General features: G+C 39.8%; 1 protein-coding gene across 2 annotated transcripts in view; it reads right to left on the bottom strand.

Annotated features, from left to right (window-relative positions):
• The window catches only part of LOC122214870 (basic immunoglobulin-like variable motif-containing protein), an 80,360-nt gene that overhangs the window by 46,010 nt on the left and 20,745 nt on the right, over window positions 1–13,605 (bottom strand). For both annotated transcript variants that reach the window (XM_042930112.1, XM_042930108.1), the window contains exons 4-6: window positions 9,667–9,762; window positions 8,335–8,439; window positions 8,027–8,121 (exon numbers count right to left, since the gene is read on the bottom strand). In XM_042930112.1, the coding sequence (XP_042786046.1) occupies window positions 8,027–8,121; window positions 8,335–8,439; window positions 9,667–9,762 (296 nt within the window). The remainder of the gene's footprint in view (window positions 1–8,026; window positions 8,122–8,334; window positions 8,440–9,666; window positions 9,763–13,605) is intronic.

The raw sequence follows: 13,605 nt of genomic DNA, 5'->3' as shown, positions 1-13,605 counted from the left end.
CCTCTGAAATAAAAAGACAGTAAATGCAGTATTTACTACATTGAGGTAGTCATCTGAAGACGTAACTTCCAGTCAGGAGAAGACATATCAATGTATTACTGATGGAAACTAAATTCACAACGATGTTCAGCCTAGACCAGAGAATTTCTAAAAATATCTGACAAGTAACAAAGCAATCACTTCCAAGTGCAGGACCATGATCTGTATGGCACACAGAAGAAGAAAAGAACTAGGAGAATCAGCTGGCCAGCTGAACGGTCAGGAGATTTCCTGAGCTGCTGACAAGAGAATTCCGATGCCTTGGTTTATTATATCTCACTGTAAGTTAATATACAAACAGTCTGGTTTTTTTTAGTTTCTTTAGCGTGAATTTGTTCTATACAGGTTGATTGATCATCTATAGGAAAACTGTGGAGAAGTCTAGAAGAATACATCAGAATGTATTTTACACGTTCAAAAACAAGAACCAGGGGGTGCCTGCGTGGCTCAGTCGGTTAAGCGTCCAACTTCAGCTCAGGTCATGATCTCACGGTTTGTGAGTTTGAGCCCCAATTCAGGCTCTCTGCCATCAGCACAGAGCCTGCTTTGGATCCTCTGTCCTCCTCCCCCCTTTCCCCTTCCCCCGATTATGTGCACAGGTGCATGCTCTCTCTCGCACTCTCTCAAATAAAGAAACATTAAAAAAAAATCCTCCATTCCTTAAAAAATAAAGACAAGAACCAGATTCTTTAACCCAGCACATAATATCATCCTACAAGACTCTTCCTCCCTTGACATCTTTTAAATACAACTGGTTCAGGGGCACCTGGGTGGCTCAGTCAGTTAAGCATCCGACTTCAGCTCAGGTCCTGATCTCACAGCTTGTGGCTTCAAGCCCTGCATCCAGCTCTGTGCTGACAACTCAGATTCTGTGTCTCCCTCTCTCTGCACCTCCCCTGCTCAGGCTGTGTCTCTGTCTCTGTCTTTCTCTCTCTCAGAAACAAACATTTAAAACATTTAAAAAATAAATAAATAAATAGATAAATACAACTGGTTCATGTAGGACAGCAGTGAAAGGACAGTCTGCATTGGCTTTGAGTGATGCTAACAATTTTATGCTTTAAGCAAGCACTAGAGAGCTCCTAAAATAGAAGGATCTATTAGCACTACTCTTTGGGGTTTTTTTTTGTTTGTTTGTTTTTTTAACTTTTTTTTTTTAACGTTTATTTATTTTTGAGACAGAGAGAGACAGAGCATGAACGGGGGAGGGTCAGAGAGAGAGGGAGACACAGAATCTGAAACAGGCTCCAGGCTCTGAGCAGTCAGCACAGAGCCCGACGCAGGGCTCGAACTCACATACCGCGAGATCGTGACCTGAGCCGATGTCGGACGCTTAACCGACTGAGCCACCCAGGCGCCCCTTAGCACTACTCTTTGAAAAGATCTACCTGCCACAGTGTCTAATAAGAATTGGAGAAACCAGTGGGTGAGGAGAGCAGAATATTAATGCGTCATCCAGCCAAGATGTGCTAAGGTTCTGTAGTAAGCTCATAGCAGTGGCCACAGTGAGAGTATCTGTGAGTAATATGGGGATAGGGCAGAGGTAGCTATTCTCTGTTACGCAAAATGAATGAGTTATGATACATACCAGAATAAAGATGACATACATGAACATTAGTATAACTGTTAAGCTAGCTGATCTTTAAAAATTAATCAAAAATTAATCAATCGCCTGGGTGGCTCAGTCGATTAAGTGTCTGACTCTAGATTTTGGCTCAGGTCATGATCTCACTGTTTGTGAGTTCAAGCCCCATATCAGGCTCTGAACTGACAGCTCAGGGCCTGCTTGGGATTCTAAGTCTCTCTCTCTCTCTCTCTTTTCCCTTCCCCTCTGCGTGCTCTCTCTCTCAAAATAAACTTAAAAAATAAGATGAATCGAGATTTGCCAGGCATCAATGTTGGTAGCTAAGTGAACCAAGAGTTTTAAGGTATCTGAATAATAATAGTAATATAATGGTAAAACTGAACCACTAGTTTGAACTAGTTGCTGACAACTTACTCAGAGTTTTATTATGAGTAATTACGTCTCTGAAAAAAAAAATACTTCCCTTCATATCAACAGTTAAATCTGCTAATTGTATCAAAATCCCTGTATTTTGTTTTTAGTCCATGAGTGAGCTCAGTTTCCACTGACTGAGGGACCGCTGGAAATGAGCAGATCAGCAAACACTGGGGAGTTACAAAGTCGAAGAAACCTAGAACCCAGGAAAGCAGGCCTAACAGTCCTTACAGGATAACTTAAACAAAAAGAGAATATACATTTCAAAGTATTTTCCAAGTGAACAGCAACCAGTGACAATGGTTTTCACTACTGAACAAATGAGACTACTCAGTCCACTGAGACAAATGAGAAAAGCCAATTTTAGAACTCTTTCTTCCACAAAGAGGGAGAACAGAAAGGTCTTCTGCTTGACACAGGTATCACCCCTCCCTCTGACTACAATCAGAAGTTCCAGGGCGGCATGAGCGAGGGCACAGGGCACCACATATGGACTCAAAGGGCTACTGAAGGCAGTCCTTGCGGTCAAGGAGCTGGACAGACACGTTAAAAAGATGAAACGTAAGGCTGCATATGCCAAATGGCCAACGACAAATGCAAATAATCAGTCCTATAGCAATTAAGAAGTGGCACCTTAAGTGGCAGGGAAAGCTTCAGCAATATAGCAGGGTTTGTGCAGGATAACTGATTGTTGAGAAGGAACACCAGAAAATTCCATGGTGGGAAGTGGATCAATTATCCTTCAGGAAATACACACAGAAAAAGAAATAGGGAGGCACCCGGGTGGCTCAGTCAGTTGAGCATCCAACTCTTGATTTCAGCTCAGGTCATGATCTCATGGTTTGTGAGATGAGTCCTGCGATGTTAGCATAGAGCCTGCTTAGGATTCTCTCTCTCTCTACCTTTCTCTCTCTCAAAATAAATAAATAAACTTTATTTTAAAAAAAGAAAAAGAGGGGTGCCTGGGTGGCTCAGTCAGTTAAGCGTCAATTCTTGATATTGGCTCAGGTCATGATACCACAGTTCATGGGATCGAGCCCCACAATGGGCTCTGCACTGACAGTGTGGAGCCTGCTTGGGATTCTCTCTCTCCCTCTCTCTCTGCCCCTCCCTTGCTTGCTCTCTCTCTCTCTCTCTCTCTCTCAAAATGAATAAATAAACATTAAAAAAATTTTAATAAAAAATTAAAAAAAAGAAAAAGAAATAGGAGTCGAGTATTGTGATAGGGAACATGAAAATAGAAATAAAACCGTGAAAACATATTATTAAAATTCATTTGAAGAAATGGCAGCAATCCTACTCCCCATGCCAAGAAAAGGGGGTTGGGTCAGGGGAATAGGTGAATAGGTAGTTTATAACACTCCTCAGTGAAAAAGACTTCATGTACATTGGAGGAAGTTTAAACATACGGGTAAAAATGTCTGTAGAGCCCAGTGCCACACAGCCTAGATCATTAGGGGGCTGGTTAATCTACACATTGAATCATTAAATTAAAAAGTCATAAAGGACCCAAGAAATAAAATAAATAAAATAAATAAGATACAAACCCTCAAAAATCTGCAAATGAGAGTTTCTAATAAAAGTATGGCATAAAATCTTAAAGCTGGACAGGACATTTGGACAAAAATTGCTTAAAATTCCAGAAGAGTGGTTCCTAAACCAACTGTCTCCGGGGCCCTATTAGTATTTTCTTACATTCCATTAATAAATAACGACATTTCTTAATTTGGGAATTTGATTAAATTTACATAACTGACGTTTCTGCTATACTCAGATTTTCTTTGATATCATATTCTTTCTGATATCACATTTCTTTCATATTATAATTCCTCTGAGTCTTCGTGATTCCCTTGATTTGCTTTAATTTTATTGACCTTTCTCTGCATAGAACCTGCCTCTCTATCTAGATGCTTGCTGATATTCATACAACAAAAATCCACGAACTTCTCTGATAAAATCCTCTTCTGATCCATAGGCAATAAGCAAGAAAAGAAATCCTGAGTCTCAGGCTGCTGTCTCCCGGGCCCCTCCTCATAATGCAGTCTTGGGACACCACCCTGAGAACTGTGTTATGGTATTTTTCCATTGTCTCAGACACATATGTGTGACATCCTCTCCATCAGTTCTTCCTTTATTTATAGAAAAGGTCTGCCAATTGCTGCTCTAGGTTAATGATTCACAGTGTGGACACATCCAAGTGGTTACACAAGACCTCTTGGGGCACAGAAACAAAATAGTAGAACATTTGCTTCTGTTTGTTCTCATTACTTAGAAAAACTAAGCTCTACTAATATCTACTCTATGGATTGAGCATGCATGTCGCAAAAGGCCACATGTCACACACGTGCAGTCCCCAGAGAAGAGTCAGAGTCCCACAGAAGAGGTGCTGGCTTACATCAGTAATTACTGCTTAATGAATAGAATCATTATTATACTTTGTAATAATGAGAAAATGACTGTTCAAATCTTTTGGGCCAGAAAACGATTCTACTTATTTTGCGAAAATAAACGTAAAGGTCTTAGGGCCAAATTATCCATTTTCTTTCACAAAAAGTCAAACATCCCAAACCCACTCACTTATTTGATGACAATGACACTCCAGTAACACTGATGTCAATTACAGTCATCATGGCAGATGCTTTTTAAAAAAATATATATATTTTTTCGGGGTGCCTTAGGCAGTTCAGTTGGTTAAGAATTCAACTCTTGATTTTGGCTCAGGTCACAGTCTCACAGTTGCATGAGTTTGAGCCCCACATCGGGCTCTGCGCACTGACCACGCGGAGCCTGCTTGGGATTCTCCCTCTCTCCCTCTCTCTCTGCCTTCCCTGCTCCTGCTTTCCCTGTCTCTCTCTAAATAAATAAATAAACTTAAAAAAAAATTTACTTATTTATTTTTACGGGAGAGAGAGAGAGAGAGAGAGAGAGAGAGAGAGTACTCAAGTGGGGGAGGGTAGAGAGAGAAGAGGACAGAGGATCTAAGCAGGCTCCTGCTGACAGCAGAGAGCCTGATGCAGACACAAAGCTCAAACTTGTGAACCCTGAGATCATTGACCTGAGCTGAAGTTGGATGCTTAATCGACTGAGCCACCCAGGTGCCCCTGACAGATACTTTTCTTAAAAAGAAAAAAATGTAACAATCTAAAAATGAAACAAAACCCTGTGCTAAGGAGAAATAGAGCATTTGGGAGAAAAAATGTTCAGTAACATTTCTATTGGTATATAATTTTGTTGGTGAAAATGAGGTATGTTAATTATAAAAAATACTAGCCATATAATAGCTCTAAAATGTGCAAGGACCGTTAAAAGCAGCCAACACTAGGACCCACGGAGCAAGTGGTTAGGTTTGAGATCTGCAACCAGGAGACCTGATCTGACACCTAAAAATATCACTCACTAGCCATGTAACCCTGTTCAGTTTATTGAACTTTCTCCACATCTCAGTTTCCTCATCAGTAAAGGGGGGAATGATACATCTGTGCAGGACTGATATGGAATTAAAGCAAGTAAATCAGTACAGTGCCTAGCACAACTAAATTCCCACTAAAAGATGGTTTTACTACTATAAAGTCAGTGCTTAAAAACTAAGAAATAATAATATATAGTAAAATGTATCAAAAATGCCCTTCATTTAAATGAAATTACCCTCAAAAGTTTACACCATATGGGCAAGGTGACAGTGGTCAATGTGATATACCATATGATCATGGCCATGATAAACATCTTGTTTTACAGGCTGATATTATAAGCTATCAACACCATAAACTAAAGTACAGACCTGGCAAGGGTAAAATCTAGAACCAACATAATTAATATTATTTTCCTTTAACTTGAAGAGATAAGGTATAAGGTGTCTCTTTCCTAGAACAAAAAATATATACATTCTTAGGAAATGTATCATCTGGCTAACAAGGAGAAATTACTAAATATTAGTAAAAAGTACATTAGGGAACACCAGAGTTACCAAAGATGTTCCTTACTTGTCAGTGCTGATGTGGCTCAGTCAGTTAAGCATCTGACTTTGGCTCAGGTCTTGATCTCATGGTGCATGAGTTCGAGCCCCACATTGGGCTCTCTGCTATCAGGACAGAGCCTGCCTTGGATCCTCTGTCCTGTTCTCTCTGCCCCTTCCCAGCTCGTGCTCTCTCTGTCTCTGTCTCTCAAAAATAAACATTTTTTTTCAAGTTCAAAATTAAGCCAATAATCTAAATGATATGGAAAACTCTCTATATATCCATAACCAGCACTACTTCTGGTTAAACAGTGCTTGGTTTAATTACTATATGCATATCGATGAATAAATCTGGTTTTAAAGAACAGATGTTGATCAGAATACACAAATTAATCACAGAAATATGATAATATCCATGGTATATTATTGTCTAAAGAATTCTGAGTTTAGGACTGTTTCATACAACATACATAAATGTGAAAATAAACACAAATATATAAAATACAAAGTTCTTAAACTGATACATCATTTTATCTTCCCTGTGATACATATACCCTACATCACCCTGCCAATGACATTACAAAAACACTGGTTAAAATATTGAAAAGATCGTTAAAATACGTAACTGATGCACTTCCAGAGATTAAAAAAGAGATAAAAATAGATCTTAAGAAGGCTTTTGTCCTGAGAGTTTCTGCTAAGCCCCATAAAATTTAACGTACTTCAATAGCTGCAGGAAGGATGCAGGAAGTAAGCCTGGGGTTGCCCAGGATGGAGAGGGAAGGAAACCAGAATATGTCACCCAAAATATGCCTCTTTGACATAAAAATTATTTTGAGCTGAAGGCAATTAAGAAGCCATAAATGCAGGAAAAGCTCTCTCAACCCGCCCCCTCCCAACCTAAAGGATGTAAATTTTTCTTTTACTGGAGACAGACTCTTAGCCCAGAGATGGCACCAGAGGAACCTGCAAGCAAATCTTACTCCATTAGTGCCTTCCCAAAAATGTAACCCTCCCACAGTCTGCTGTCCTGGGACACTGAAAACGGCTTCCCTTTGTCCTGTCACTTCTTTACAAAGGTAATTGTTCTTTGTTGCAGAGGGTAAGTAAGCTGTCCTAAGCCACCACGCTGAGTTACTTTTCAGTGAGGTTTCTCCCACCTCAAGTTGTGCTGTAAACATTCATAAACTGGCTTTCTCTTGTTAATCTGTCAAATATCACTAGCATATAACTAAACAATCCTTAAAATCAATTACTCTTGGGGCACCTGGGTGGCTCAGTCGGTTAAGCGTCCGACTTCAGCTCAGGTCACGATCTCGCGGTCCATGAGTTCGAGCCCTGCGTCAGGCTCTGGGCTGATGGCTCAGAGCCTGGAGCCTGCTTCTGATTCTGTGTCTCCCTCTCTCTCTGCCCCTCCCCCGTTCATGCTCTGTCTCCCTCTGTCTCAAAAATAAATAAAACGTTAAAAAAAAAAAAAATCAATTACTCTCTGTGATAGCCAAGACTATTCTATCATGGAACTTTGTCACTTTCAAAGTCTGTTGTCCTGTTATTAGATGTTATTATGTAGGCCTAACATCAAATATTCTACAATCTTGGCATTCCTTTTTAGGAAGAGGAGCTACAAATTCCATGGTTCTTCCTGAAAGAGTTTTATCAGCATGCGTACGCACGCGCGCACACACACACACACACACACACACACACACACACACACACCCACAGGCCCAAATAATACAAATAATGTGTTGAAACAGTGTTTAGGACATGTTTCAAAACTCTAAAAGTTCTACATGCAAACAGGAGGACAATTAAAAATATTCACCGGTGTATGGGAAAGCACCCTACAGATCTCTATTACAATTTCCCCCTTGGATAAAGACATATAAGAGTAAAGACCGTGTTCAGGGTTTACAGAACACCCCATTAATCAAATCAGCCAATCTTTGTGACGGATCCTAAAGTGTGTGTGTGTGTGTGTGTGTGTGTGTGTGTGTGTGTGTGTGTGTGTGAAAATCTTCCATGTGTTTACCTACCAGTTTCTCCGGCTGTTTTATTCTTCCCATGAGGCTTATATAGAACGTACGAGCATCCTTTTACGTGAAAGTGGTCATTAATTTGTCTAAACCATCTGCAAATGACAAGAAAATGTGTTCAAGCAATATTTCCATAGCACAGATAACATCAATGCCATTCCAGAGAAATTCGGGCAGCACCCAAGTTTGGCATATCCACTAGCAGTTGGGGCCCAGCAGCTGGAAACCTGGTCTACAATCCACTGCTATAGCACTGCTATTTTACAGAACTAGAAATAAGGTATTGTCTGTAAGTGAGGACTTCATACCTCATAAGTGTTGTATTTCCAGTGAAAGGGCCGAACCTAATATCTTCAAATGGAGGTTGAAAGCCCAAAATATGTAAAGCTTCTTCTTGGGTAACAGGTGGCAGACTAGAAAAGAAACATTGCCTTTCATTTTGCAGTTCCAATCGCATGCAAATGATAACCTGTCTCAACATTCATATGTCCATCTGATTTGGTTTTTGTTTTGTTGTTGTTATTATTCTTTTGTTTTCTTCTTTTTTTTTTTTTTTTTAATTTACACCTGAGTTAGCACAGAGTGCAACAATGATTTCAGGAGTAGGTTCCAGGGATTCATCCCTATGTGTAACACCCAGTGCTCATCCCAACAACTGTCTTGCATCTGATTTGTAAACAATTTTACTAATACAGGTGACCTTTGAACAACGTGGGTTTGAACTGAGCACTTATACACAGATTTTTTCTTTATAAATTCAGTGCAGAACTATAAATGTATTTTCTCTTTCTTAATGAATTTCTTAGTAACATTTTTGTTCTCTAGCTTACTTTATTGTAAAAATACAGCATATAATATGTACAAAATACTACATACAAAATATGTGTTCATCTACTGTTTACTTTATTGGTAAGGTTTCTGGTCAACGGTAGACTGTTAGTAGTTAAGTTTTGGGGGAGTCAAAAATAATATGTGGATTTTAGACTGCCCTAACCCCTGCATTGTTTAAGGGTCAACTGTATTTTTAATGTTTATTTTGTCACAATAATGCATACTTACTTTTTTTTAATTTTTTTTTACCGTTTATTCATTTTTGAGAGACAGAGAGAGACAGAGTATGAGCGGGAAGGGGCAGAGAGAGGGAGACACATCTGAAACAGGCTCCAGGCTCTGAGCTGACAGCACAGAGCCTGACGTGGGGCTCGAACTCAAAAACTGCGAGATCCTGACCTGAGCCGAAGTCGGACGTTCAACCGACTGAACCACCCAGGCGCCCCAATAATGCATACTTATTATTTTCAGCTAAAGGCTTATAAAAAATAGCAATTTTCTTCTCGATTTATGAAAAATCTATTTTTAAAAATGTCCAATTATAAGAGCGCCTGGGTAGCTCAGTTGGTTGAGTGTCTGGCTCAGGTCATGATCTCAGGGTCATGGGATCAAGCCCTGTGTGGTGCCTGCTTAAGATTCTCTCTCTCTCTCTCTCTCTCTCTCTCTCTCTCTGCCCCTCACCCCACTCTAAAAATAATAAAAATAAAAGAAATAAAATATTTAAAAAGAAATCTTCAATGACAGAAAAAGCAATACAAAGTAACTTTGGAATTTGGAGTTTAGGGATACCACTAAATTAACATACTTACTTTCCAGCTCCTATTGTGCTGTACAAGAAATTCCAACAAGAAATTAATGAGGAGATGCCACAAGAAGTCTTATATTGCGGTCGGCTTATGCAGTACCTGAGAAAACAAAACGTTGCTTTCTTCACTTGAATGAATACAAAATATGCATACAGAAATATAACACTCATGGCAACTAAATGTGTTAACATAATGAAAACTTCTCTCATTAAAGCCAAGGTAAAATCTTTACTCCCTTAAGATATTTTTGTATTTATTAAACATACCAGAAATGCATGCACAGCAACAATAAACCATCCAGTTTAATACAGTTAGCTAAGTTTAACCACTAATTAAAGTAGATGTTCTCCAAACCAATGGAGAAAAATAATGATATATAAATGCAGATACCAACTACTAAAATTTCAGCATAAGTTACTAGTTGAGCTGCATACAGGATTATTTGCAACTTCAAAAATACTGGAGAAATGAAACAAAGCATTGTCCCCATGTATCAACTTTTCAGAGATTTTTCAACTCAGACTACAAAACATCCATTTATCACCCACTGTGTCCAACTAAAACCAGCAGCTCCATTGTCACAGAGAATTTTTTCTTTTTAGAATTTTATTTTTTAATTTTATTTATTTATTTATTTATATATTTATTTATTTGAGAAAGAGAGAGCACGAGCTGGGGAGAGGCACAGAGAGACAAAGGCAGAGGATCAGAAGCAGACTCCACACTGACAGCAGAGAGCAGATGCGGGGCTTAAACTCACGAGCCGTGAGATCATGACCTGACCCAAAGTCCAAAGCTTAACCAACTAAGCCAGCCAGGCACCTCGTATCACAGACAATTTTAAAATGTAGCACAAAATCCTTCCACAGCACAATTTAATTGCACTGACTAATCCAGACAATTTTCCAAACAGTCATGTGTCAAGAGAAGTGACTACAGCTAACATGAACAGAGAAGAAAAGAAGGAGACTATTCAATTTTTAAAAAAAAAAAGAAAGAAATAGTGGGGCGCCTGGTGGCTCAGTCAACTAAGCGTTTGACTTCAGCTCAGGTCATGGTCTCACAGCTTGTGGGTTTGAGCCCTGCATCAAGCTCTGTGTTGAGAGTTTAGAGCCTGGAGCCTGCTTCAGATTCTGTGTCTCCCTCTCTCTCTCTCTCTCTCGCCCTCCCCGGTCATGCTCTGTCTCTGTGTCTCTCAAAAATAAATAAGCATTAAAAAAATTTAAAAAAAAATAGTATTGGGTTTCAAATTATTTCCCTAACTGCTTTTTTTTTTTTAAGTAATCTCTATACCCTTGAAGCTCAAACCCACAACCCTGAGATCAAGAGTCACAGGTTCTACTGACTAAGCCAGCCAAGTGCCTCTCCCAACTGCTTTCTAATGAAGGTGCTAATAGTAGACAAAACAAAAAGGAGAAACAAGATTTGTCATCACTAAACACAGTTTTAGTATTACCTTACAATTAATTACAAAAAGAGGGGTGCCTGGGTGGCTCAGTTGTTTAAGCATCTGACTCTTGATTTCGGCTCAGGTCGTGATCTCACGGTTGTGAGACTGCACTCCTCCTTGGGCTCTGAGCTGAGTGAGGGGCCTGCCTGGGACTCTCTCCCTCTCTCTCTGCCCCTCCCCATGCTTGTGCATATGCTCAAGGGCGCATATGCTCTCTTTCTCTCTGTCTCGAAATAAATAAAAATATTTAAAAAATTAATTACAAAAAGAAAAATTGCAGGTGTATGTTTATTTGTATATGTGCATATAATATGCATAATGCACATACATAAGTCAACAATGACCCTTGTATCTACAGGCTTAAGATACAAAAGATGATTATGGTTACTAAACTATATGGTTATTATATAGCCACATAATACAGGGATTGTTATGGATTGAACTGCACCCACCTAAAAAAGATACACTGAAGTCCATGGGGCGCCTGGGTGGCTCAGGCAGTTAAGCATCCAACTTTTGATTTTGGCTCAGCTCATTATCTCATGGTTTGTGAGACTGAGCCCCACATTGGGCTCTGCACTGACAGCATGGAGCCTGCTTGGGATTCTCTCTCTCCCTTTCTCTCTGCCCCTCACCCACTTGCAAGCACGTGTTCTCTGTCTCTTCTCTCTCTCTCTCTCTCTCTCTCTCTCTCTGAAAATAAATAAATAGGGGCACCTGGGTGGCTTAGTTGGTTGAGCATCCGACTTCGGCTCAGGTCATGATCTCATGGCCCATGGGTTCGAGCCCCGCATTAGGCTCTGTGCTGACAGCTCAGAGCCTGGATCCTGCTTTGGATTCCGTGTCTCCCTCCCACTCTGCCCACCCCCCTCCCCCCACCACTCATACTCTGTCTCTATCTCAAAAATAAATAAACATTAACAAGTTTAAAAATAAATAAATAAATAAATAAACTTTTTTTTTTTAATTAAAAAAAGATACGTTGAAGACCTAACCACAGGTACCTATGAATACAATCTAATTTGGAAATAAGGTCTTCACTGATAAAATCAAGTTAAGATGAAGTCATACTTGAGTAAGGGTGGGCTCTTAATCCAAGATGGCTGGTGTCCTTATAAAAAAGAAAAAAGGGACATGCAGAGAGGAGAGTGCCGTGTGAAGACCCAAACACATGAAGGGAAAACTCAGAGACAGAAGTGTCGCAGCAGCAAGCCTAGGAATGCCAAGGACCGCCAAGGCACCAGAAGCTAGGATGAAGCTAGGATGAAGCAGAGTCTAGCCCTCAGATTTCAGAGGGAATGTGGCCCTCCCAACAGCTTGGGCTCTGACTCCCGACCTCCAGAACTATGAGCCAGTTCCTGTTGATTTAATCCAGCCAGTTTATGGCACTTTGTTATGGTAGCTCTAGGAAACTCATATGCTAATCATCATCCAGGAAACACTATAAACTGCTTTACATCCACAAAAGCAAAAAACCCTGAACACATTATGAATGGTTTTGTTTATAGCTATTTGCAAGGCTGTTTAAAAAAGAACTCCTACCCACAGAAATGACCCTGACTTGAGAAAGTGTTGGCGTTACAGGGCTCTCATATTTCAAACTCAGAAGCTAACTTCCATAAGAGCTCATGTATTCATAGCTACCACCTACATTCTGTTCTGCAACTAAATTTCCAACAAATGGACTTAGCAGTCACCATGACTTGTTTCCTGATGCTTTTCCATTCCTTATTTTTTCTCACCAGGTATCTTGGGTGGTTGACATTCCTTGTTGAGTGGCTAAGAGCTCATGGCCATTGCAGTCACTCAATTCTTGCATGACTGGGAGTCTGTTGCTTCCATACTTGAATGACAACATAAATAGGACACTTGGGTGACTTTTTCTCTCCTGAGGAACATGATTCCACTGTAGCCTGAGAGCTAGTACTGCCATGATGTGAAGACCGAGGCCAAAGGGGTAATTTCCCTTTGTACTGGTTTTGCACTGTATACCCATGACTCCTTATGCTTGAACTCCAGTAACTCCACCAGAACATGCCTTGGTGCTGATCAATCTGTATCGGTTTTCCTTTCCTGGGACACAATTTACAGTTTTATATCTGCAGAGTCTAGCTTTTCCTTCTTTTGGGAACGTTCCTTCTGATTGTGTCTTTCAATATTTTTTTTTTTTCTATTTGTTCTGATCTCTTTCTCTGGAATACCAGTTAGTGATATTTGGAGCTTCTGTCTGTTACCCATATCTATCTGTTGTTGTTGTTGCTGTTTTTAACAATTTTATTTTTAAGTAATCTCTACAGCCAATGTGAGGCTCAAACTCATAACCCCAAGATCAAGATTCATATGCTCTACCTACTGAGCCAGTCAGGAGCCCCAATATTTATCTGTCCTTTAATCATTTTTATATCTTTGTTCTTTTCCATTTGGGTTTTGTGCAATTTCCTCACACTGACTCACCATTGACTTAATTATGTTTTTCACTGGGTTGGGGTTTT

Source organism: Panthera leo, chromosome A1 (assembly GCF_018350215.1).
Source record: "Panthera leo isolate Ple1 chromosome A1, P.leo_Ple1_pat1.1, whole genome shotgun sequence".
Taxonomy (NCBI): Eukaryota; Metazoa; Chordata; class Mammalia; order Carnivora; family Felidae; genus Panthera; species Panthera leo.
The sequence above is the reverse complement of the archived record's forward strand: the minus strand, read 5'-3'. Positions and strand labels throughout refer to the sequence as shown.